General features: G+C 34.8%; 6 protein-coding genes across 7 annotated transcripts; 3 read left to right on the top strand and 3 right to left on the bottom strand.

Annotated features, from left to right (window-relative positions):
- Nucleotides 1-996: 996 nt before the first annotated feature.
- LOC131605577 (uncharacterized) lies at nucleotides 997-1,374 on the bottom strand. The gene has a single exon (XM_058877920.1). It carries the CDS (start codon nucleotides 1,372-1,374, stop codon nucleotides 997-999), a length of 378 nt encoding a protein of 125 aa, XP_058733903.1.
- Nucleotides 1,375-3,271: 1,897 nt separating this feature from the next.
- LOC131602756 (receptor-like serine/threonine-protein kinase SD1-8) lies at nucleotides 3,272-8,112 on the top strand. Its single transcript, XM_058874943.1, has 7 exons — nucleotides 3,272-4,650; nucleotides 6,202-6,366; nucleotides 6,472-6,662; nucleotides 6,758-6,968; nucleotides 7,059-7,296; nucleotides 7,379-7,529; nucleotides 7,633-8,112. Exons 1-7 carry the CDS (start codon nucleotides 3,330-3,332, stop codon nucleotides 7,945-7,947), a joined length of 2,592 nt encoding a protein of 863 aa, XP_058730926.1. The 5' UTR covers nucleotides 3,272-3,329; the 3' UTR covers nucleotides 7,948-8,112.
- A 165-nt stretch (nucleotides 8,113-8,277) lies between these two features.
- LOC131602758 (G-type lectin S-receptor-like serine/threonine-protein kinase RKS1) lies at nucleotides 8,278-13,060 on the top strand. 2 transcript variants are annotated; one of them, XM_058874944.1, is made up of 7 exons: nucleotides 8,278-9,832; nucleotides 9,925-10,053; nucleotides 10,266-10,435; nucleotides 10,513-10,723; nucleotides 10,841-11,078; nucleotides 11,170-11,320; nucleotides 11,390-13,060. In XM_058874944.1, exons 1-7 carry the CDS (start codon nucleotides 8,485-8,487, stop codon nucleotides 11,690-11,692), a joined length of 2,550 nt encoding a protein of 849 aa, XP_058730927.1. In that variant the 5' UTR covers nucleotides 8,278-8,484; the 3' UTR covers nucleotides 11,693-13,060. The 2 variants fall into 2 exon arrangements, with proteins under 2 accessions (XP_058730927.1, XP_058730928.1); XM_058874945.1 differs by having other exon boundaries at nucleotides 11,469-11,590.
- A 3,113-nt stretch (nucleotides 13,061-16,173) lies between these two features.
- Nucleotides 16,174-17,105, bottom strand: LOC131605578 (uncharacterized). Its single transcript, XM_058877921.1, has 2 exons — nucleotides 16,829-17,105; nucleotides 16,174-16,751 (listed from the first exon to the last, which is right to left on the bottom strand). The coding sequence occupies exons 1-2, from the start codon at nucleotides 17,103-17,105 to the stop codon at nucleotides 16,174-16,176; spliced, it is 855 nt and encodes a 284-aa protein (XP_058733904.1).
- Nucleotides 17,106-17,407: 302 nt separating this feature from the next.
- On the top strand, nucleotides 17,408-21,034 carry LOC131605579 (uncharacterized). Its single transcript, XM_058877922.1, has 6 exons — nucleotides 17,408-17,650; nucleotides 17,742-19,377; nucleotides 19,500-20,170; nucleotides 20,255-20,459; nucleotides 20,525-20,559; nucleotides 20,644-21,034. Exons 1-6 carry the CDS (start codon nucleotides 17,550-17,552, stop codon nucleotides 21,032-21,034), a joined length of 3,039 nt encoding a protein of 1,012 aa, XP_058733905.1. The 5' UTR covers nucleotides 17,408-17,549.
- Nucleotides 21,035-21,846: 812 nt separating this feature from the next.
- On the bottom strand, nucleotides 21,847-22,338 carry LOC131605580 (uncharacterized). The gene is made up of 2 exons (XM_058877923.1): nucleotides 22,180-22,338; nucleotides 21,847-22,098 (listed from the first exon to the last, which is right to left on the bottom strand). The coding sequence occupies exons 1-2, from the start codon at nucleotides 22,321-22,323 to the stop codon at nucleotides 21,847-21,849; spliced, it is 396 nt and encodes a 131-aa protein (XP_058733906.1). The 5' UTR covers nucleotides 22,324-22,338.
- Between the last annotated feature and the right edge of the window lie 444 nt (nucleotides 22,339-22,782).

Raw genomic sequence — 22,782 nt, forward strand, 5'->3', positions numbered from 1 at the left:
ACCCCACCCTATAGCATTTAGGCGCATCACTGAATTGACAAATTTGTCTTCGTGCTTCTGTAGATGGATCTTCGGAAGCACCCCTTTTTTTGTTTACGTTTACTTTATTCCGTAGATGCACCTACGGAAGCATTCCGTGGATCCATCCACGAAAGCAGACAAGAACAGAAGCATTTTGAATCATAAAAGACCCATGCATTGATTTATTGATTAATCGATATTACAACGAAATTTCAAACAGAAAATTAAGAAAGCTAATAGATCTAAGAAATTACAACGGTTTAAACAATTTCATCTAATCCATGCATCATTTGAATGCAAACCATGTCGAATTTCACTTCAACCCACCAACGTTCCCTTTTTCCGGTCTCAAATGAGGTTCTTGTTCTAAGCCTCTGGATCCTTTTGATTTCCTCTCCGGTTTTGTACTCCCCCTCTAAAACAGACATGATAGTTCCCTTGAGTTGGTCGAAGGAATGGATATTCCAAAACTTCACCGGCACGGGGGGTTTGACGGGAGAGAAAATGACATGCCCATCCATTATGCGGTATTCCGGTTCAGGATCGGGACGCTTCATTGATGTTCGGTGACATCCATCTAGCCTAATGCGAGACATTTTTGTGTTTGTGTTTAGGGTTTGTGTTTGTGTGTAATGCAAACCTAGAAACCCCAAATTTTTAGAAGCCTTTGGAGGCTATGGACCACACAAACTCTGTCACAGAAATTTCCGTAGATATATCCACAGAAGGATGTTATAATTCCCTTTTCTATAGATGCATCTACGATAAACACCCATAATTTTTCAAATTAGCACCTTCCATAGATGCATCTACGGAAGTTTCGTTGTTTGTTTTTTCAACAGAAGCAATGCAGTAGCTATTAGTAGTGAGAAAAAGGAAAAATGCATAAACACATAAACACATAAACACAAAGTAAGACTTGACAAAAAAAGATTATATTGCAATGTTATAGAGTATATATATTACACTTTGAAACTACATAAATACATCAAAAGAGCTATCACCGACTAAATCTATTGGAGGTTCTAATCTTGACTTTTCGGCATTTGATTCCTTCTTGGTGTTGTTCAACCTTTCAAAATCGTGCATCCTATTCACAAAACGATCCAGCCATGTATCAAAAACTTCGGTGTGATAAAGTGCCCATTCTGGTGAAGTAGGTGGTATGAGGCATCCCGGTTTCAAGTAAACTTGTACAAAATGAAGCGATTTGGCGAGCCATCCAACACATATAATACGATCAATTGGATTTGTAGGAGGTGTCGTGCGGAGCGGAAAAAAGGTTTCCGAAAAAGCGTAACGCGTCAATTCAATGCATACGATGTCATATGCGGATGCAATAAGATGCCCCATGTTCGGGAATCTCATCCTATTCGAAATCGGTGTGTAAGCGCCACCCCAAGGAACAAGAACCTCGTTTACCGATTCAAATTTGGTTTCGTCTCCAAATAACCGCGTGTACGAGTCTTTATGGTTCACCAATTCTTTGATAAGATCATGACGGACAAGCTCATGGGCATCCGCTCCCTTACAAAGTAAAGCCGATACGACCCGAAATTCGCAATTACCGTCCCTTTGAGTTGTTGCACCAAAAAGTTTGAGTCTTGGAGTGATATAAGGTATGATGAAGTAGGGTTTTTAGGGTGTGGAGTATGTGGTGTTTGGAGAAATAAAACAATGAAGGGAGTGATCATGCTGGTTCAAACTATATCAGACATTTCTGTAGATGCATCTACGGAAGAATGTGACGTTAAGAGCATTTAGTATATGCATCTACAGAATAATCCCTGAACTGATTTTATGTGTATTTTCTCCCAATATATACTAGTATATTACCCTTCCGTAGATGCATCTCCGGAGGAATCAAATTTTTTCAAAATATGGAGATTTTCCGGAGATCCATCTATAGAATTCTCCGGAGGGTAAAAATTAAAATTCCTGTGGTGTGTAAGAGATCCATGGAGTTGGTTGAGAAATTTTCTTATTCAAAACTCTATAGCTTACTATATAAAATTTAGAATGAATCAATAAGAAAAAAAAACCAACGGTTATGTATGTTTTTGGTCCCTATTATAAATAATTAAAATTTTATTTTTAGTCTCTATAAAAAATGACATATTTTATTGCTACAAAATTTTTATGAATACAGTTTTAGTCCCTGCTATTTTTTAAAATTTTAAAAAATATTTAATTACCTTTAAATTTTTAAATTTTTGAATAACATATTTGTAATACTATAAAATATTTCTTTATCAAATTATAGAATTTTTTAAAATAAGAAGTATTAAATATAATTTTTCAAATTTCAAAAGATAATGATAAAAGTAAAGTAAATATTGACTTAGAAATCAAATTTTAAATTTTTTTTTTCGAAAAACTTTTTATAATACACATCAGTTTAACAGTAGGAACTAAAACTATGTGCATACTAATTTTGTGGGGATTAAAATATGTCATTTTTTAATAGGGACCAAAAACATATTTAATCCAAAAATTAATTAATGAGATTCAATTAAATATTTTTATTTTTTTTCTAATGCATATATTAAATATAAGTGAAATTTTAAAATATATTACAACTTACATAAAAGTATTTGTATTTGACAAACAATTTATTAAAAGAAAATAATAGTGATAAATTCAAAATTATAAAAAAAAACTATTAAGTTAATTTTTGATAAATTAAAAAATGCAATATCGTATAAACTTGGTATTAATATATTCGAAACCCGCCGAGTGCAAACAATTCATGTGAGATCAATTCATAGAGAGCTTTGCTCTGACTTTAAACGAATCCCTGCAAATAGACGGTAAGATTGATCATCTTGAATTAGTCCGTCGCAAGGCCGAATATCAAAATTTTTAAAAAAAAAATGAAAATCAAAACAATGTCCTCTCAATTGTTTGCGTTTGCAAATATTAAAGTATATTAAAGTGATTTTATCCTAAATTGCTATTACCATTTGTCTTTCAAGAATACTTTTCTTCCATTTTTAAGTAACCCTTAAATAGCATAACTTTCCTAAATAGATAACATTACCATATTATGGATATACGTGTTTAATTCCATTCCTGTTTTTACCAATGACCTATCAACATTAAATCCCAAGCCCATTAGTAATAACAATTTTTTTTCTTTTCCTTTTCCATTAATATTTTAAAGAAATTGGTCAAAAATAGTAAACCCCATTTCAAAATTGACCAAATAAATATCAATTGTCATAAAAACCAAATTTTCTTGTCCATATAATACTTCCCACTAACAAGTTCTCTTTTCTATTCTTTTCCCCTTTTCAAAAAAACCAAACATGCTCACTCTCACCACCCTCCACAAACTCTTCCTCTTTTCTTTCTCCACTTCAATCATTTTCTTCTCCACACCTTCAATCTCTGTTTCTTCTAACACCTTAACAACAACCCAAATCCTTACAATCAACCAAACCCTCTTGTCCCCAAACGGCATCTTCCAACTCAGTTTCTTTTCATACACAAATTTCTCTTGGTACTTGGGAATACGTTACACCATAGATAATGACAGAACAGTGGTTTGGGTTGCAAACAGAAACACCCCAATTCAGAATCCCAATTCTTTTCTCAGATTAACCAACACAGGAAGCCTCTTTATCATAGATCAATCCAATAAAACCATCTGGGCCAGTATTCAAATCAATAAAAATTCAACCTTTAACAGCAAAAACCCAGTTCTTCAGCTTTTGGATTCTGGGAATTTGATTGTAACAGAATCAACAGAATCACCAAATGAAAACGACCCAACAAAAATCCTATGGCAAAGTTTCGATTTTCCAACCGACACTTTGTTACCTGGCATGAAACTCGGTTGGAATTTCGACACAGACACAGAAACATACATAAATTCATGGAAGGTAACAGAACAAGACCCTTCCAATGGAGACATATCATTCAAGATGGATTATCAAGGTATCCCAGAGATTTTCATGTTGAACAAAAACAGAAGAATCTACAGAAGTGGACCATGGAATGGTAAAAGATTCAGCGGTGTACCGGAGATGCAACCAGTAACCGATTCGATTCAGTTCAGTTTCGTCGAGAACGAACACGAGGTTTACTACACATTCACAATTGGGAAAGAGTCCTTATATTCAAGACTCAGTGTGAGTGCATCAGGTGAACTTCAAAGACTGACATGGATAAATAGCAGAAACTTTTGGAATAAATTCTGGTATGCACCAAAAGACCAATGTGACAATTACAAAGAGTGTGGTCCATTTGGTGTGTGTGACACAAACGGTTCACCTGTTTGTAGTTGTATAAAAGGGTTTAGGCCCAAGAATCATCAAGCGTGGAGTTTGAGAGATGGATCTGATGGGTGTTTGAGGAACAATGAACTGGATTGTGAGAGTGATAGGTTTTTGCGTATGGTGAATGTGAAGTTACCTGAGACTAGTAGGGTTTTTGTGAATAGGAGTATGGGGATTTTGGAGTGTGGTGAGATGTGTAAGAGGAATTGTTCTTGTATTGGTTATGGGAATGTTGAGGTTGTGAATGGTGGAAGTGGTTGTGTTATGTGGGTGGATGAATTGGTTGATATTAGAGTTTATCCTGCTGGGGGTCAAGATTTGTTTGTCAGATTAGCAGCTTCTGATGTAGGTATGTTTGTTTCTTCTACAATTTGTTTATTTCTATTTCATATGCATTTGGATTGAATTTGATAAAAATTGGTGTTTTTTTGTTTTGAGACTTTGTGTTATTAGAAAGAATATTCCAGGTAGTTTAACATGGTGAAGTAGTGTTACCTGGAATAGGAATTACTTGTTTGTCTTGTCATGTAGCAAAACTAGTAGTTATTTTGATTAAAAATAGTTTAGGAATTGAATGATCCACGTGCTCTTCAATAGTTTTAGGTCCCATTGATTCCTAATCTTTTCACTTCCAAACTCTTTCATTTTTCTACATTTATTTTCTTTCCAAATACTATCAAACATTAAATTACCAAATTTATATTATTATTGACCGTTTTGACTCCTATGTGACACAAACCTCATGGACACTCATGAATTTTAATTCATGACGAATTGTTTAAAGAAAAAACTAATAATTTGTTTATTCAACTTTGTGTGAGGAAGTCCAAAAACCAAAACATATCTAGCTGTTTGTTGTTGCTGTCGGAAAAACAAAACATGTGTGCAAACTGTTTGTCTTGATTAGTTAGGTCAGTTAACAGACTCAAATAAATACAAGATTTAAAGGACTTTTAATAATGTTTTGTGGGTCCAATGTAAGACTCTAGCTGTCTTAAGGACGGTGTTATGGCCCTTCAAATTTTAAATTGTCTTCTCACCAATTGCTGGGTTGTGGGCCAACAATTTTGACTTGTGAGACCCTCTATTTACTTTTCACACCCTACACTTGCCGCCGCGCAATCAGTGCAGAATATAGTGATGATCTTCATGTTTATCTTCTCTGTGTGTAATGTTTCTATGAAGAAAGATTTTGTATTTCTTTTTGTACAAAATCACCTCCGATATATAGTTATCTTATATGTTGCAGATAATATGTCTCTGCAACTACCAACTGAGCCGGAACTAATAAGATTTATTAATGTATTATTTTATAAATGCGTGATCACAGTTTTGTTGAAGTCACATCATAAACAAGTATGATCCAATATTTGACAAAATATCTAAAGGAGAGGGATCTAGTAATTAAAATGGAGCACTCCACCTTCTATGGTGGGACACAAAGTGAGATTTTTTTATCTACTTTGTTAAAGTTTTATGTCTTCTTCAACGGTAAAGGATCCATTAAATTGCTTAAACAAACAAAATCTTTCTTCTCTTTTTCTACTTGCTTTTTTGTGACTGATTATTAATTTCTAATTAGAAAAGACATCGTTAAAATATAAAAGTTGGTCTGATTTTACAAGTACATAAAAGGAAAAGTGAGTGTTGTCTCCTTAAGTTATTGTGCAAAATCATATTGCTACTACTTTGGTGCATGATAGTGATACCCTTTGTTGCACTGTACTTGATCAAAATGACAATAGCATTTTTTATTGGAAGATTCACATGCCTATAATTAACATCATTTAATTTGTACTTACATATCTTAATGCTAGAATCATTGTTTCTTTTTTATTTAAAAAACTAAATTAGATGGAAAGTGGATATTATTCTCAATTACACAATTTATTTCTCTCAGATGATGATGTGCTAAGAGAAAGTTCTGGTCACAAGACAGCTAAGGTTATAGGCATTATAGTTGGTGGTGCAGCCATTATATTTCTGGTGTTAGGAATATGTTTCTTGTGGAGGAAGAAAAAATTACAGTGTCTATTGAATTTGAAAGAGAAAAGAGAAAGAAGAGGTAATGTACAAGTGATGCTGTATCACATATATGAATTGTGCAATTGTACATGCTTGAACTGTGTGTTGAATGATTAAATGTTTTGCTTATTGTTCTTAAAAGCAGGTTCATTGGAAAGAAGTCAGGATTTGCTTATGACTGATGGAGTGTTTACGAGTAATAGGGAACAGTCAAATGAAAATAACATGGATGAACTAGAATTGCCATTCTTTGATTTTAATACCATAACAATGGCAACAAATAATTTCTCTCATGAGAATAAACTTGGACAAGGAGGCTTTGGTATTGTTTACAAAGTAAGTTTTTCTTGCAACTGTCGTCACGATAACGATAATAGTTAGTATACGCATATCGTCCATTAAATATAACATGAATAACTTGATTACATCAGGGTAGGTTAATGGAAGGTCAGGAAATCGCTGTGAAGAGGTTATCGAAAAATTCTGGCCAAGGTGTTGAAGAGTTTAAGAATGAGGTCAAGTTGATTGTCAAGCTTCAACATCGAAATCTTGTTCGGCTACTTGGTTGCAGCTTTCAAATGGATGAGAAGATGTTGGTGTATGAGTACATGGAAAATAGAAGCCTTGATGCCATTTTATTTGGTTAGTTAATTTAATTTCAACATTTATATATTCATGTTTTGTTTTCATATTCTTGATTTCTTAATGTGTATACAAATGTTTGATATCCAGACAAGACTAAAAAATCCTCACTGGATTGGAAAACGCGCTTCAATATTATATGCGGAATAGCTAGAGGACTTCTTTATCTTCACCAAGATTCGAGATTTAGAATCATCCATAGAGATCTTAAGGCAAGCAACATTCTACTTGATAGAGAGATGAACCCAAAGATATCAGACTTCGGGATGGCTAGAATTTTTGGCACGGATCAAACAGAGGCAAATACAGTTAGAGTCGTTGGAACATAGTGAGTACCTAAGTAAACAGTGTCACTTCAAAAGAGCCAAACCTCTTATCATCTTACTATTTTTAAAATTTTGTTCGTGCAGTGGTTATATGTCTCCTGAATATGCTATGGATGGAATCTTCTCAGTGAAATCAGATGTTTTCAGTTTTGGCGTACTTGTGATGGAGATCGTAAGTGGAAAAAAGAACCGAGGTTTCTATTCAGCAAGCAAAGAATTGAATCTTCTTGGTCATGTACGTAATAAAGCTACTTTATTAGTTGTTATTCACTAATTTACAAACTTAATAGTATCATCTCTTGCTTGCTAACGATAAACTGTTTTATCCTTTTTTGTAGAGTTGGAAGCTGTGGAAAGAAGAAAATGCCTTGGAATTAATTGATTCGTCGATTATTGATAATTCATATTTACCATCTGAGGTTCTTAGATGCATACAAGTTGGGCTATTATGTGTACAAGAGAGAGCAGAAGATAGACCAACAATGTCTTCAGTGGTTTTGATGTTGAGTAGTGAAACAGCAACAATAGCGCAGCCCAAAAATCCCGGATTTTGCCTAGGAAGCATTCCTATTGAAACTGATTCATCATCAAGTAAACAAGATGAATCTTGCAGTGTGAACCATGTTACTGTAACAATGGTAGATGGCAGATAGTGGAAGGCAGGATCAATCAAACTGTGATTATATATACTTGTAATTTGTTTTTTAATTCATAGGATTGATAGTGATATTTGTTTACATAGAAACACAATTTACTTGGTTTTCAATTTTTTAAGGCAAGATTGAAATGAAAAAGTTTACTTGATTATTATTTTTAAACACCTTGTATTGTTTATAACCAATAAAGTTTAACCTTCTAAGCCTAATTACGTGTGGGTCTCACGAGTTTCTATAGTCAAATTCTTTTAACATTTATTAATAGCCAGGTGCATGCATGAAAAGAAGCCATTCTGTATTCACAAGAATATACTTCACTTCATAGTTAGTTATATCATTAGGTGTCAGTGTTTCATTGTTCCATGGTGTTGAAAAATAATTAAGCAGCCATCCAAAGACAAGACATGATAGTGACACAGGAAAGAGTTGATGACTCCAAAATCAAGTGTATAAGTGATTGTGTTGTTGAAGAGTAAGCTTTGGGTCAGTTTGAGTATTTATATTTTACCATGATGTGTATGAAAGAGGAACTCAATGGATTCTGCTAAAAATCTTCTCTATCTTGTTACATCCCAAAATCATAAACACAAGTTTTGGTTGCTTATTAACTCTTTGATTCTACTCCTTAACTTCTCTTTTTCCTCTTGTTTTTCTGATACCTTAACTACTGACAAGCCTATAAGAGACGGTGAGCTCCTTGTTTCTAAATCTAAAACGTTTGCACTTGGATTCTTCACTCCTGGAAAATCCACCTCTCGCTATGTTGGAATTTGGTACTACAATTTGCCAATCCAAACTGTTGTTTGGGTTGCAAATAGAGATAGTCCGATCAATGATACTTCCGGAATTCTATCAATCAACCCGAGTGGAAATCTAGAACTCCACCACAACCTTAGCACCATTCCCATTTGGTCCACTAATGTTTCATTACCACAATCACGAACAAATAGCAGCAGTGTTGTTATAGCTCAACTATCGGATATAGCAAACTTTGTTCTGATGGTAAACAGCACCAAAACTGTCATCTGGGAAAGCTTTAATTATCCCACAGACACCATGCTTCCATATCTAAAGGTTGGTTTTGATAGAAAAACTAATCAAAGCTGGTTCCTTCAATCATGGAAGACAGATGAGGACCCTGGAAAAGGAGCATTTACTATTAAGTTCAGCACCATTGGCAAACCTCAGGTGTTTATGTACAACCGGAACCTTCCTTGGTGGCGTGGTGGACCATGGAATGGAGAACTTTTTGCAGGTATACCTAATATGAAACGAGATATGGCCACCTTTAACGTTTCTTATGTTGAAGATGACAACTATTCAGCTCTCTCATTTAACATGTTTGATAAGTCTGTCATTACTAGGATAGTGGTTCAACAATCTGGTTTCTTTCAAACATTCACATGGAACAGTCAAAAGAGTCAATGGAACCGCTACTGGTCTGAACCAACAGACCAATGTGATAACTATGGAACGTGTGGATCAAACAGTAATTGTGACCCTTTGAACTTTGACGACTTTAAGTGTACTTGTTTACTTGGTTTTGAACCAAAACTTCCACGTGATTGGTATGAGAGTAGAGATGGGTCAGGAGGGTGTGTTAGGAATAAAAATGCATCTGTTTGTAGGAATGGAGAAGGGTTTGTCAAAGTTGTAAACTTGAAAGTTCCTGATACATCTGTGGCAGTTGCAAAAGGTGGTTTAAGTTTGGAAGAATGTGAGAAAGAATGCTTGAGAAACTGCTCTTGTGCTGCCTATGCACCTGCTGATGTGAGGAATGGTGGAAGTGGGTGTTTGGCATGGTATGGGGATTTAATGGATATTCAAAAACTTAGTGATCAAGGCCAGGATTTGTTTTTACGCGTCGATAAAGTTGAACTAGGTAAGATATTCCCTCCTCCTGTGGTTTTCTTTCTAAACTTGACACCGCTTAGCTGCAGTTTGAACTTCTTTGGACTTATTTCTTTTCATCAGCTAATTACTACAACAAAAGCAAAGGAGTCCTTGATAAAAAGAGGTTGGCTGCAATTCTGGTAGCTTCTATAATTGCAATTGTCCTTCTCTTTTCCTATGTGTATTGCTTGTGGAATAAAAATAGGAAAGGTATGTGATCTATTTTTAAGGATGGTATATTCTGTTCTTTATATTTCATTGAAATTTGCAATCTGAAACTTACAGACAGTGTCCTACTAGTTTCTTATGTTTCAACTAGATAGATGTATAATCTAAGATTTTTTTGAGAGCCAAGAAGAAATATAGACTTCAAAGTTTGTAAGTTGGTTGAAATCTTAGCTCATGTCATTTGTAACTTGCAGATAAACTGATGCGGCAATTAAACCAAGATTCCTCTGGAGAAGAGAACGGTGCTCAAAGCAACACACATCCAAATCTACCATTTTTCAGCTTTAGAACGATAACAACGGCTACAAGAAATTTTAGTCATGAGAATAAGCTAGGGCAAGGTGGATTTGGTTCTGTCTATAAGGTAACTAAAACTCAACGTTGAAATATTCTTGCAATAAGTGACACCCTCTTTACATTCATTTCAAATAAATATTTCAGGGTTGCTTAGTTAATGGACAAGAGATAGCAGTAAAAAGATTGTCAAAAGATTCAGGTCAAGGCAAAAAAGAGTTTAAAAATGAAGTTACACTTTTAGTGAAACTTCAACACAGGAATCTAGTGAGGTTGCTTGGTTGTTGCTTTGAGAAAGAAGAACGAATGCTAATTTATGAATACCTACCAAACAAAAGTCTAGACTTCTTTATATTTGGTATGCCTTTCTCTAACTAACTCATGCAATTAAAAAAAATTCATTTTCCATTGCATAACTTTTATGAATTTAAGCTCAATATGTTCGAGTCATGGAAATTTTACTTGAAAAACTCAGATCAAACCCAAAGATCATCATTGGATTGGGGTAAGCGTTTTGAAATCATTTGTGGGATTGCTCGAGGTGTTTTATATCTTCATCAAGATTCAAGGCTGAAAATAATTCATAGAGATCTAAAAGCTAGCAACGTTCTCCTTGATGCTGCAATGAATCCTAAAATCTCAGATTTTGGTATGGCTAGAATATTTGGAGAAGATGAAATCCAAGCAAGAACAAAAAGAGTGGTTGGAACATAGTATGCGTCATGTACCCTTATAATCATTAAGATTAAAGAGATGGGGATCTGTATTTTTTTATGATGGTTTAACTATTTTGTACAATTGCAGTGGATATATGGCACCAGAATATGCAATGGAAGGACGATATTCAACAAAATCCGATGTCTTCAGTTACGGGGTCTTGCTACTAGAAATTGTTGCTGGACAAAGAAACACACATTGTGAAACAGGAAGAGCATCCCCAAACTTAATTGGACATGTAAGTTATAAAAATAAAAAGAGGTAGCTCTAAAATTGGCCAACAGTTAATTTAAAGATTGTGATGTAGGTGTGGACACTATGGACAGAGGGAAGACCCTTGGATATAGTTGATCTAGTACTAAACCAGTCTTATCCTGCTGATGTAGTTCTAAAATGCATTCAAATTGGACTCCTGTGTGTGCAAGAAAATGCCATGAATAGACCATCAATGTTAGAAGTTGTTTTGATGCTAGCCAATGAAACAACTCTCTTCCCACCTCAAAAGCCTGCATTTTTATTAATTGGAAACCAAGTTTTGCAAGAGTCTTCAACATCAGGAGGAAGTTCTTCAATAAATGAATTAACAGAAACTACCATTAGTGCTCGTTAAAAGCTACGTTAATGAAATGTGTAATTTTTGTTCATACTTTTCAATAAAGAATTGAGTTTGCAGACATTTCCAGAGGTTCCTTAGAAACAGGCATGTTCAATCACTTTGTGGTATTGTAAAGTAAATACTTGAGTAAGAGTCTGTTTCAATAAGCTTATCAAATGATTTTATGGGGTCTGAATAGTTATTGTTGGAAATTTCGCTTTCATTGAGGTTCATCACTGGTTGGGTAACTGCGACATTTGTCTCGACTTCATTGTAGCCTCCGACACCTTACTTGTGTTGGGTTTGAAGGGGTGGATTGAGTCCCACATTTCTAAAAGATATGACTTTTGTAGCGTTTATAAAGTTTGGACAACCCTTGTCTTAGAAGCCGGTTTTATAAGGATGAGTTAAGTCTCACTCACACAGGTACTATAGTATCCGTCCCCGTACTGAGTATAGTTTTTATTTGCTACAGCAGGTCATCCTGTTTGCTCTATAAATGACAAACAATTAATAGCTTTGTAACAAACTTTTTATAATAATGAAATTCAGTTACAATAAAAATGAAAATTTATATTCTATTTTTTAATATGGTATTAGATTGTTGAGTTGATCCATGGCGGCGATTACTCCACCGGTATCACCTCCCTTCTCCCCTTAGGTTTCCACTACTACGACACCGGAAGCGTCGTTTGCAACTGATGAATCACGGCGACTACACTTTTTGCTCAAGATCATGCAAAATTTAGAAGAAAAGAATTTTTATCTTTTGCGCTAACAAGTGGAACCTTATATCAACGTGCGTGATCTTACAGATCTGGCAGTTTTCACTCGCATTCTGCCTCAGCTCCTTGACGATGAAGCTCGACATACTGGTAAGATCAATCCTGCTTATTCTGTTTGAATTCATAAGGATCAGGTGTTGTTATCGTGGCTTCAGTCATTTCCAAAAACAAACACATGCTAGAGCACCCCACCTAAGAGTTACACTATCTGTTCAAGATTATCTTCTAAAAGTTAGCATAATTGTTGATGCTCTAGCCACCATTGGAGATCATATTCCAACTTCTATCCTTGAAGGATTAGCGACTGAATATGCACATGTGAAAGAAAACTTGGGGTTATGGACATTGACGAAGTTTAGATCCTTCTTCTTGCTCATGAACTTATATTTATTGAAAGATTTCGAATATGCATATTCGAACACTTGAAACATCCTAGTTCGAAAATGCATATCCGAAAAAAAGTTTCTTAAGTTTCTTCTACTTCATTGGTAGTAGTTTTTCTGCAAGTGCCTTGGCTCATCCGAACACATCTAAAGTCATCCAAATATATTATCATAGCCTCTAAACGTGAACACTAACCTATTTGACTTATCTAATGCATTTAAACTAACCTATTTGAGTTAATGCACTAATCAAAATTCAAAAATAGCTAAATAAGAAACTTACTCAAAAATGTGTTAGTGAGGAATTAAAGTACTCTGATGTTGAATGCATTAGATATAAGGAGTTGGGAATGGTAAAAAACAGATTAATGTAACTTCAAAACTTGACTTGATCTTGAGTTGAAATGGATAGAATGAGGTAGAGAGTAAGTTGATTTTCTGAAAATAAAAAATGAAAAGAGGGAAGAGTTCTGACGCGGGCTTTAAATATGTTCATCTAGTTCGGAGATTTATTTCCGAACTATTTTTTTTAATTTAAAAAAAGATTTGTTCGGAGATGCATCTCCGAACATACCCTTAAAATAACTTCGATTGTGTATATTCGAATTTTATTGAGGAAAAAATAATTTTTAATGCATTTAAAGATTCATCTTTGAAAATAGGGGGTATTATGAGAATTTCGCCTTAAATCTAGTAGAATGTATAAAAATGGGATGAAAATAAAGTTCACTAGAATATTTCTTAAATGGATTTTTGTGATGTATGGGTCATAGGCCGAGATATTTTGTTTTAAAAAATATATAAAGAATTTCACTATAAAAAATTTCACTGGATTTTGGTGATGTATGGGTCATAGGCCGAGATATATAAAAAGATTTATTTAAAATAAAGGTTGCTGGCAAGTCCCTCACCAGTGGACCATGTTTTGTAACCGTTAGATGAAAAATTTGATATACATTATATTAGGTTATACCGCAGCAAATCAGATCTCTATCCAAATTTTTTCACTAATCAATGATTTTTTCCTTATCGGCTAAATTACCTGCTTGTACAAGACAAAAGTAATTTAAAATCATAGAAAAAGCATGTTACTCGTGATAATCCTATCCATACACCGGTGAGCTGAAGAAAGATCTCTTCTTTGAGCCTTCCTCCATGCTCATCATTGACCTTCCATTTCATAACAAAATTATAAATAAATAAAGTAAAAACCACATCAATTTACACTCTTTTCTACATCAAATATTTCAATCAAAACATATATATTACAAATCAAAACACTAATTTCTAATCCCTCTGTCCTTTATAATTGTCACTTTTTAAGTTTTTCCACATACCAATACAACCAATAATTATTGTTACTTTTTAAGTAATGATTATTCTTTTTCCAATGATACTCTAAATTTTTTAACACTTTCTTTAACTTTTTCTCTCTCTATCATAATGATTAGGGGTAATTTTGACAAAACAACAAAAATACTTTCTTGAACTTTGAAATGTGACACTTAAAAAGAAATATTTTTTTTTCACAAAAATGACAATTATTAAAGAACGAGGGAGCAGTGTTTTAAAAACCGGACCGGTCATCGAACCGGTGAGGGTACTGGGTCACTGGTCGAACCGCACGACCAAACCGGATTAAACCGGATAACTCGGTTGAATAGACCTGTCATTATATAGGTATAAAACCGGTCGAACCGGATGATTCAGTCTCTAAAAAAATATAACTAGCTTTTAAATTTTTTAAAAATATCATATATAAATTCACAATTTCATAACGTAAATTCAAATTTTAAACAAAGGTATCACACATAACAAAATAGTAAAAAATTACAAAGTCTAATTGCAAACAAAGTCTAATTACAACATAATCTAATTGAATAGTTTATAACAAAATATCTCTAATGTGTACCAAATTTAATTCAAAATAGGATCTCCTAAAAAAGAAAATCAAATAAAATTTAATATATTTATCTATTTAAGAAAATTTATTAGCAAAGATAACAAATAGACAATAAAATTTTTAATTTGTCACTAACGAAAAAAACTATGTGAGAATGCTATTTAAGTAATACACTACTAAATATATTAAAAAAAAAATTAAAAAAAAAAGTTTAAAAGAAATGTTAAAAAAAAGTTTAAAAAAAAATTAAAAAAAAAAAGTTTAAAAAAAAACAAAAAAAAAGCAATTAGACCGCCGGTTTTCCGGTTTTCCCGGTTTTCCCGGTTTTCCGGTTTTCGCCGGTTTTCACCGGTTCCCACCGGTTTGATGGCATACCCGATCTGACTATTGAACCTGACCGGTTACCTGACCGGTTCCCGGTTCGGCCGGTCCGATTTTTAAAACACTGCGAGGGAGTAATTCATTATTCCTGACAAGTACAACCCAATTCTCATACTCAACAAAGTTGCTTCCTTTAACAAAACCCAATTCAAACCATGCTTTTTTCTTACGAAAAAAAAGAGCAACTTTTTTCAGTTTCTAAATTTTCCACCACCCAAAAAGATATCATTCTCAGACAACATGAAAAACAGATTAAGAAAATCAACAGATTTGAAAAAAACAGAGAAAATCACCTTGAAAACCAAGATCAGCATTCTCAAGGAAGAGCATGTTCACGTTGTTGTTACCACTACAAGTAGAGCCAGGTATCAAAGTAAAGACGACCAGGTTCCATCTTTTTCAACTTCAAAGGTTCAAACTTCACGTTTAAGGGTGTGCTAAATTTTCATTTTTTACTAGTAATTTTTCAGAACTAGAAACAATTATTTGTTTCTTTCTAATTCTAATTCTAATTCAGTTGGTTTTTTTATTGAATTATCTTTGTTAAGGTATGGATTAAAAGATCAAACAATTAAGATAATTCATTCCACCTTTTGAAAATATATGGTGAGGAAAGGAGAGAGAAGATACAATTTGGTGTGAAAAGGTTCACCATAAATTTTAATAAATCAGGATAATCCAACGGTTTTCAAGTGTGGTCCACCATGAACCACTTAGAGCATCTTCAATAGTGAACTCATTTTTGGGTTTCTTGTGGGACCTATTAAGCCACGTCAAGCAACTCAACTAATTTTCGCTCCAATGGTGCAACTCTTAAGAACCCATATTAGGTCGCACCATTTTACTTTATTTATTAATATTTTATTCATATTAAATTTTATAGCAATTAAAATAATAATTTTAATTATTTAAATTAAAATTGATATAAAATAAATAAAATTCAAATTAAACTTATAATTTAAAATGATAATTAATATTAATCTCAAATACATGACATATAATTAAAAATAATAAAAATAAATAACATCACATAATAAATTAAATTTAAATTTCATCATCTACATGTCCAAAACGTTTCCAAATATACTCGACTAAATCTCCTTGAAGTTGACGATGAACTTGTTTTTCTCGAATACTTGCTCTTCTTTGTAGTCTTGTTGCAAGATTCTGATGAGGACCGCTAAATGTTTCGGTTGTTGAGTTGTTGTCATCCACATTATCATAAGAGTAATCAAAATTACCTCCATATGTCTGTCGTTCGTCTTCAACAATCATGTTTTGTAATATAATGCATGCATATATGGTATGCTTGAGGGTGTCCATGTGCCAGGCACGTGCTGGGCCACGTATAATTGCAAATCGAGATTGAAGCACTCCAAATGCCCGCTCCACATCTTTTCTAGCTGATTCTTGATGTTGACCAAATAACTTTTTCTTTTCTCCCTGTGGCATTGAAATGGTCTTGACAAATGTAGCCCACTCGGGATATATACCATCTGCTAAATAATACCCCATATTATATGGTGTCCCATTGATTGTATATTGCACATTGGGAGCATGTCCTTCCAAAATATCGTTAAACATGTTGGATTGGTTTAGCACATTAATGTCATTGTTTGAACCTGCAATACCAAAAAAAGCATGCCAAATCCATAAAAGTCTTGTGATGCCACTACTTCAAGCATGATTGTGGGCTTACCATGATCACCTCGACAAAACTGTCCTTTCCATGCAACAGGACAATTTTTCCATTCCCAATGCATACAATCAATGGAACCCAACATACCTGGAAAGCCACGTGACTCTCCCATTTGTAAAAGATGTTCAACATTAGTGTTGTTAGGCTTTCTCAAATACTCAGCCTCAAATACAACATTCACGCCCTGAACGAATCTTTGTAAGCACTCAATTGAAGTGCTTTCACCGATTCGAACATATTCGTCTACAATGTCAGCAGCAGACCCATACGCCAACATACGAATAGCAGATGTACATTTCTGCACTTTTGACCCCCCCTATTTTCATTATTTTTAACTTTTGAACCCCCTTTTACAAAACTCAGCCTTTCAGTCCCCAAACTTACTTACTTTTGGCAATTTTTGAGCCCCCCACCAGAATTGCATATGTGGAGTGTTTTAGTGATGACATGGAAGGGTGACCAAGCTGCCACGTAATATAAATCATTTATGTTATTATTTTTAATTGAAAATAGTTTTTCTGAAAATTCATTAATTCCAATAATTTGCTGAAAAGGTAAGTTAATAAACAAAACCCTAAATTGTTGAACCAACCCCAAATTCATCTATCTGAAAACCCACCCACTTCATCTCCTACCTCTCGAACCCTACTTCTCACATATCCTTCAAACGCTCTGAACACTCAAACACTCGTATCCTTCAAAACCTAAGGCAGTTGCAGAGATGGCACAAAGCGACGACGCAGGGACCGGTAACCACAATGGCGACATTCCACCCATTCCTCTTTCATCGAAGAACAAAGAAGATGTCAGATTTTGTTCGAGGTTAGTCACGATTCCCATCTATTTTTGCCCTAATTTAATCTTCTTCTATTGTCTGTTTGTTATAGACTGATTGTTAGCATTGTCCTTTCAGACCAGTTCAGAGTCAAACCATTAAGCTTAGAATTCATCATATGGGAGAGTTAGTAGATCATCCTGTTAAATGGTATGTTAATGGATTAGTGTCTGAGATGGATTGGCTGTGGGATACAGATTACATGTCATATATGCAGTTTGAAAAATTGATCAGAAAAGAGGGATATAGGAATATCAAATGCATGTGGTATTGGAACCCTAAGTATAGTTTTAGTCGTGGTCTTAGACCTCTTAACTGTGATGGTGATGTTCTTAAGTTAATTGAGGACTTAAAAGGATTTGACTTGGTGGATATTTATGTTGAGCATACAGTAGAAGTGTTAGGGGATGAAGACATAGTAGATCATTATGATGATGATGGTGGCCCAAATTATGCTGAGGATGAGGTTGATAGTGATGTCGAAGTTGTAAAGGATGCTGATATGCCTAAGAATGTTGTTGCAAGTGACAATGAAATGGATGTGAATGAAGCTGACATAGGAGATGTGGATACTGAACATGTTGAGACTGAACATGTTGAGACTGAACAGGTTGAGACTGAACATGTTGAGACTGAACATGTTGATGTTGGAATAGAAGATGATGAAGAAGATGAAGACTATGTGGCTGATACTGAGATAGGCAGTTTATCTGATGAAGACTTAGAATGCAGTGATGACTATGTGGAAGAAACTGAGGATTTGGATTGGACATCAGTGATGCAATGTGATGAGGATCATGATAAGGCTAGAAAAAGTGATGAGGATGATGATTCTGATGTGCTGCATACTCCTAATGGTAGTGGTGATGATGAGGAACTTGAAAAGTTTCCTTCTTATAAAAGAGGTGAGTCATCAAAGTTTGAGCTTGGTATGGTGTTCAGCAACAAAGAAATGGTGAAGGATGCTGTCAAAGACTATGGTATGGAAAACAACAAAAATGTTGTCATAAAGAAGAATGAGGCAAAGAGAATGGTGATTAAATGTATGGAAGGATGCAATTTTCACATGAGAGTTAGTAAGAGGGTGGGGAATCAGTATTGGCAAGTGGTGAGTTTAATAGATGAACATAATTGTGCTAGGACTCCTTATAATAGACAAGCAAAGACTAACTGGTTGGCTAAGAAGTTTGGCCACATTCTGAGGCACAACCCTGACATGAAACCAGCAGGATTGGTTGCCCAAGCTCTTGATAGATGGGGAGTAAAGTTATCACATGATCAGGCTTATAGGGCTAAAAGGAGGGCCATGGATATGTTGCAAGGGGCTGGTATGGAACAATTTCAACATTTGAGGAGGTATGCCCAAGAATTGTTGAAATCCAACCCTAACAGTACTGTTGTGATTAGGTGTGCAGACTCAAATGAAGGCCCTGTTTTTGAAAGAATCTATGTATGTCTAGAGGCTTGCAAGTATGGGTTTGCAAAATTCTGTAGGCCATTAATAGGGTTGGATGCTTGTTTTTTGAAAGGTGATTTTGGAGGTCAGTTAATGGCAGCAGTTGGGAGAGATGGAAATAATAAGATTATGCCTATTGCATATGCTGTGGTGGAGGCTGAGACAAGAGATTCTTGGGATTGGTTCATCAAACTTCTATTGGAAGACTTGGAAGCTATAAACCAAAGAGCATATGCTTTTATCTCAGACCAACAAAAGGTACATTCAAACTTGTAATTATTTACCATTTTTTGAATCTTGATGTGTTGAGATTACTTATCATTCAAACATGTATATGTTGAGATTACTTATCATTCAAACTTGTTTTCATTATATGGCAGGGATTAATACCAGCAATTCAAAGTGTGAGTGCTCATGTTGAGCAACGCATATGTGTGAAGCATCTATATGGGAATTGGAAGAAGAAGAATCCTGGTCTTGAATTCAAAGAGGTTATGTGGAGTGCAGCAAGAGCTACAACTGTACCATCATGGGAAAGGGCAATGTTAAAGATGAAAGGCATGAAAGAAACTGCATGGAAGGAAATGGTGGATGTCCCTGCAACTTATTGGAGTCGGTCCCACTTCAAAACCTATTCCAAATGTGACCTCCAGGTAAATAACATGTGTGAAGCTTTTAATAGGGCTATTTTAGAATATAGGGATAAGCCAATAATCACTCTATTAGAGGGGATTAAGCATTACATCACTAAGAGGATAGCTAAGATGAAAGAGCTAGTGAATACCTACAGTGGTGATATATGTCCTAGAATACAAATGGTGCTAGAAAAAAACAAGAGGAATGCAGCACATTGGACTCCCACATGGCATGGTGATGATGACATGGCCATATATGGTGTCACTAATGGAATTGATACATATGTTGTTAACCTCAAGCAAGAGACTTGTGCATGTAGGAAATGGGATTTAACTGGCATCCCTTGTAGCCATTCTATCACATGTATTTGGCAAAACAAGAAAAAACCTGAAGACTATGTTTCTGAATATTACAGGTACACCATTCTATCACATGTATTTAAGTTAGTAAATATATATCTTAATCTATGTGTTAATCTAAATGTGTTTGACTTTTACAGGAAGGACACTTTCAAGAACATCTATTCACACATCATTTACCCCACTAATGGTCCACAATTGTGGCCTTTAGATAATCAGTCCACCATGAATCCACCCATTATGCGAAGGGCCATAGGTCGTCCCAAGAAAATGAGGAACAAAGCTAATGATGAACCAAGACTAAAGCATGTACTTCCCAGGAAACTTGCAACAGTTACTTGTCATGTAGGAAATGGGATTTAACTGGCATCCCTTGTAGCCATTCTATCACATGTATTTGGCAAAACAAGAAAAAACCTGAAGACTATGTTTCTGAATATTACAGGTACACCATTCTATCACATGTATTTAAGTTAGTAAATATATATCTTAATCTATGTGTTAATCTAAATGTGTTTGACTTTTACAGGAAGGACACTTTCAAGAACATCTATTCACACATCATTTACCCCACTAATGGTCCACAATTGTGGCCTTTAGATAATCAGTCCACCATGAATCCACCCATTATGCGAAGGGCCATAGGTCGTCCCAAGAAAATGAGGAACAAAGCTAATGATGAACCAAGACTAAAGCATCTACTTCCCAGGAAACTTGCAACAGTTACTTGTCATAAATGTGGAGGAATGGGACATAACAAGAGAAGCTGCAAAGGCAAGACAGCTGCTGATAGAGCCATCCCAAAAGGGGGAAACAAGAAGAAGATTGTTGGTGGACAGAAGAAGAAAACAAAGCCAAATGAAGAGGAGATTGGAAACTCATCCCAAGCACCAATGGCTACACAACCATCTCAACAGTAGTGCCAAGAAGATTACTTGTATTTTGGATCACTTGTATTTTGGATAATTAGTATTTTGGTTAAGTTGTATTATGGTGTAACCTAGTATTTTGGATAACCTACTTCTGTCATGAATTTGGTATTATGGTGTACTTGTAATGAACAACCTACTATTTTGGATAACCTAGTATTATGCCAATTAAATGAAGTTGCAATTCTGTCATATGGTATATATTTCAATTACTGTCAAAATTATGTATAGATTTTGTACAGTTATGGTTAACTAGTAGAAGTGTGATTGTTAACTAGGGATTACAGGTCCAATTATGTACAGATTTTGTACAAGTCCAATTATGGTAAACTAGTAGAAGTGTGATGGTTAACTAGGGATTACATTTTGTACAGGTCCAATTATGGTAATATTACAGGTCCAAATATGTACATATTACAGGTCCAGATATGTACATATTACAGGTCCAGATTTTGTTCAAAAGTACAGAATATTGTGTCAAATTACAGGTCCAATTACAGCTCCAATTATGTAAATATTCTTGTCAAACTTATGTCAAATTACAGGTCCTTATATGTCAAGTTATTTGTTGCAATTATGTCAATTAGGTGTTTGTTATGCCAATCGTGAGCTACAAATACAAGGACCTGTGATTTGGTATGGCCAGATAACATTGATAAATAGAAAACATTGATATTGATACAACAGATAACATATAACATTCAATTTGCATTACAGATTGTATTGACCACCAATTTGGTATTGAAATAACAGATAACATCTAACACAAGAACCTAATACTACAATAGTCTTCCCCATACAAATTACAACAACCTAATACTAATGCTACCAACACTGCACACAAGAATAATAACAATCAAAATCTTCAAATTCTTGATCTTCATTTTCAAATCCTTAATCTGCTTATTCATCTCTTCTTCTACTTTCTTCCCTTCTTCAATAGTCACCTTTGCACTATTCAGTCTCTGATTTAGTGTAGAAATCATATCCTTTGCTCTTGCTCCCATCTCTTCATCATACCAAACAAAATGGTTGCATCGTTTGGACCCTTGGATCTACAGACGAGAGTATACGGTATGAGTTTCAATGTTTAGAAGAAAAAAGGGAAAAGCTGATGAAGTTTGGTATAAACTAACCTTGTACATCCCACACCCATAAAAACGGCGTCCTGGGTTAGCATCTGTCCACGAAGTCATCAAGGGTGCATCCAGACCACATCTGCATTCTCCGTGGACAAAGGAAGCTTTGCTGCGATTACTTGCTACAGAACAACGGGACATGGTCGAACGAGAAGAAGGAGCTTTACTGCGATTCCAACCCTAACTGAAGAACAATGAATGAAGAAGAAGGGAAGAAGACGAAGGTAAGAAGACGAAGGGAAGAAGCAGAAGGGAAGAAGAGGAACTCGTTTCAATTTTAGGGTTCAAAAAACACAAATTCCATTTAACAAATTTCATCATTTATTAAATTGGAATAATATAATTAAAAATATTGGGTTAACTTATTTATATTACGTGGCAGCTTGGTCACCCTTCCATGTCATCACTAAAACACTCCACATATGCAATTCTGGTGGGGGGCTCAAAAATTGCCAAAAGTAAGTAAGTTTGGGGACTGAAAGGCTGAGTTTTGTAAAAGGGGGTTCAAAAGTTAAAAATAATGAAAATAGGGGGGTCAAAAGTGCATTTAAGCCAAACAATTAAGATAATTCATTCCACCTTTTGAAAATATATGGTGAG

This window comes from Vicia villosa, linkage group LG5, assembly GCF_029867415.1.
Source record: "Vicia villosa cultivar HV-30 ecotype Madison, WI linkage group LG5, Vvil1.0, whole genome shotgun sequence".
Lineage (NCBI taxonomy): Eukaryota > Viridiplantae > Streptophyta > Magnoliopsida > Fabales > Fabaceae > Vicia > Vicia villosa.

Coding starts and splice junctions, on each gene's coding strand:
- LOC131602756 (XM_058874943.1), top strand. CDS start 3,330: ATGCTCACTCTCACCACCCTCCACAAACTCTTCCTCTTTTCTTTCTCC. Junction 4,651..6,201: donor ATTAGCAGCTTCTGATGTAG/GTATGTTTGTTT, acceptor TATTTCTCTCAG/ATGATGATGTGCTAAGAGAA. Junction 7,297..7,378: donor GTTAGAGTCGTTGGAACATA/GTGAGTACCTAA, acceptor TTGTTCGTGCAG/TGGTTATATGTCTCCTGAAT.
- LOC131605577 (XM_058877920.1), bottom strand. CDS start 1,374: ATGGGGCATCTTATTGCATCCGCATATGACATCGTATGCATTGAATTG.
- LOC131602758 (XM_058874944.1), top strand. CDS start 8,485: ATGGATTCTGCTAAAAATCTTCTCTATCTTGTTACATCCCAAAATCAT. Junction 10,436..10,512: donor GATTTGGTTCTGTCTATAAG/GTAACTAAAACT, acceptor TAAATATTTCAG/GGTTGCTTAGTTAATGGACA. Junction 10,724..10,840: donor TCTAGACTTCTTTATATTTG/GTATGCCTTTCT, acceptor TGAAAAACTCAG/ATCAAACCCAAAGATCATCA.
- LOC131605578 (XM_058877921.1), bottom strand. CDS start 17,105: ATGTTGGCGTATGGGTCTGCTGCTGACATTGTAGACGAATATGTTCGA. Junction 16,752..16,828: donor GTTTTGTCGAGGTGATCATG/GTAAGCCCACAA, acceptor TTGGTATTGCAG/GTTCAAACAATGACATTAAT.
- LOC131605580 (XM_058877923.1), bottom strand. CDS start 22,323: ATGTCCCGTTGTTCTGTAGCAAGTAATCGCAGCAAAGCTTCCTTTGTC. Junction 22,099..22,179: donor ATGGGTGTGGGATGTACAAG/GTTAGTTTATAC, acceptor TCTCGTCTGTAG/ATCCAAGGGTCCAAACGATG.
- LOC131605579 (XM_058877922.1), top strand. CDS start 17,550: ATGGCACAAAGCGACGACGCAGGGACCGGTAACCACAATGGCGACATT. Junction 19,378..19,499: donor TTATCTCAGACCAACAAAAG/GTACATTCAAAC, acceptor ATTATATGGCAG/GGATTAATACCAGCAATTCA. Junction 20,460..20,524: donor TTGCAACAGTTACTTGTCAT/GTAGGAAATGGG, acceptor TGGCAAAACAAG/AAAAAACCTGAAGACTATGT.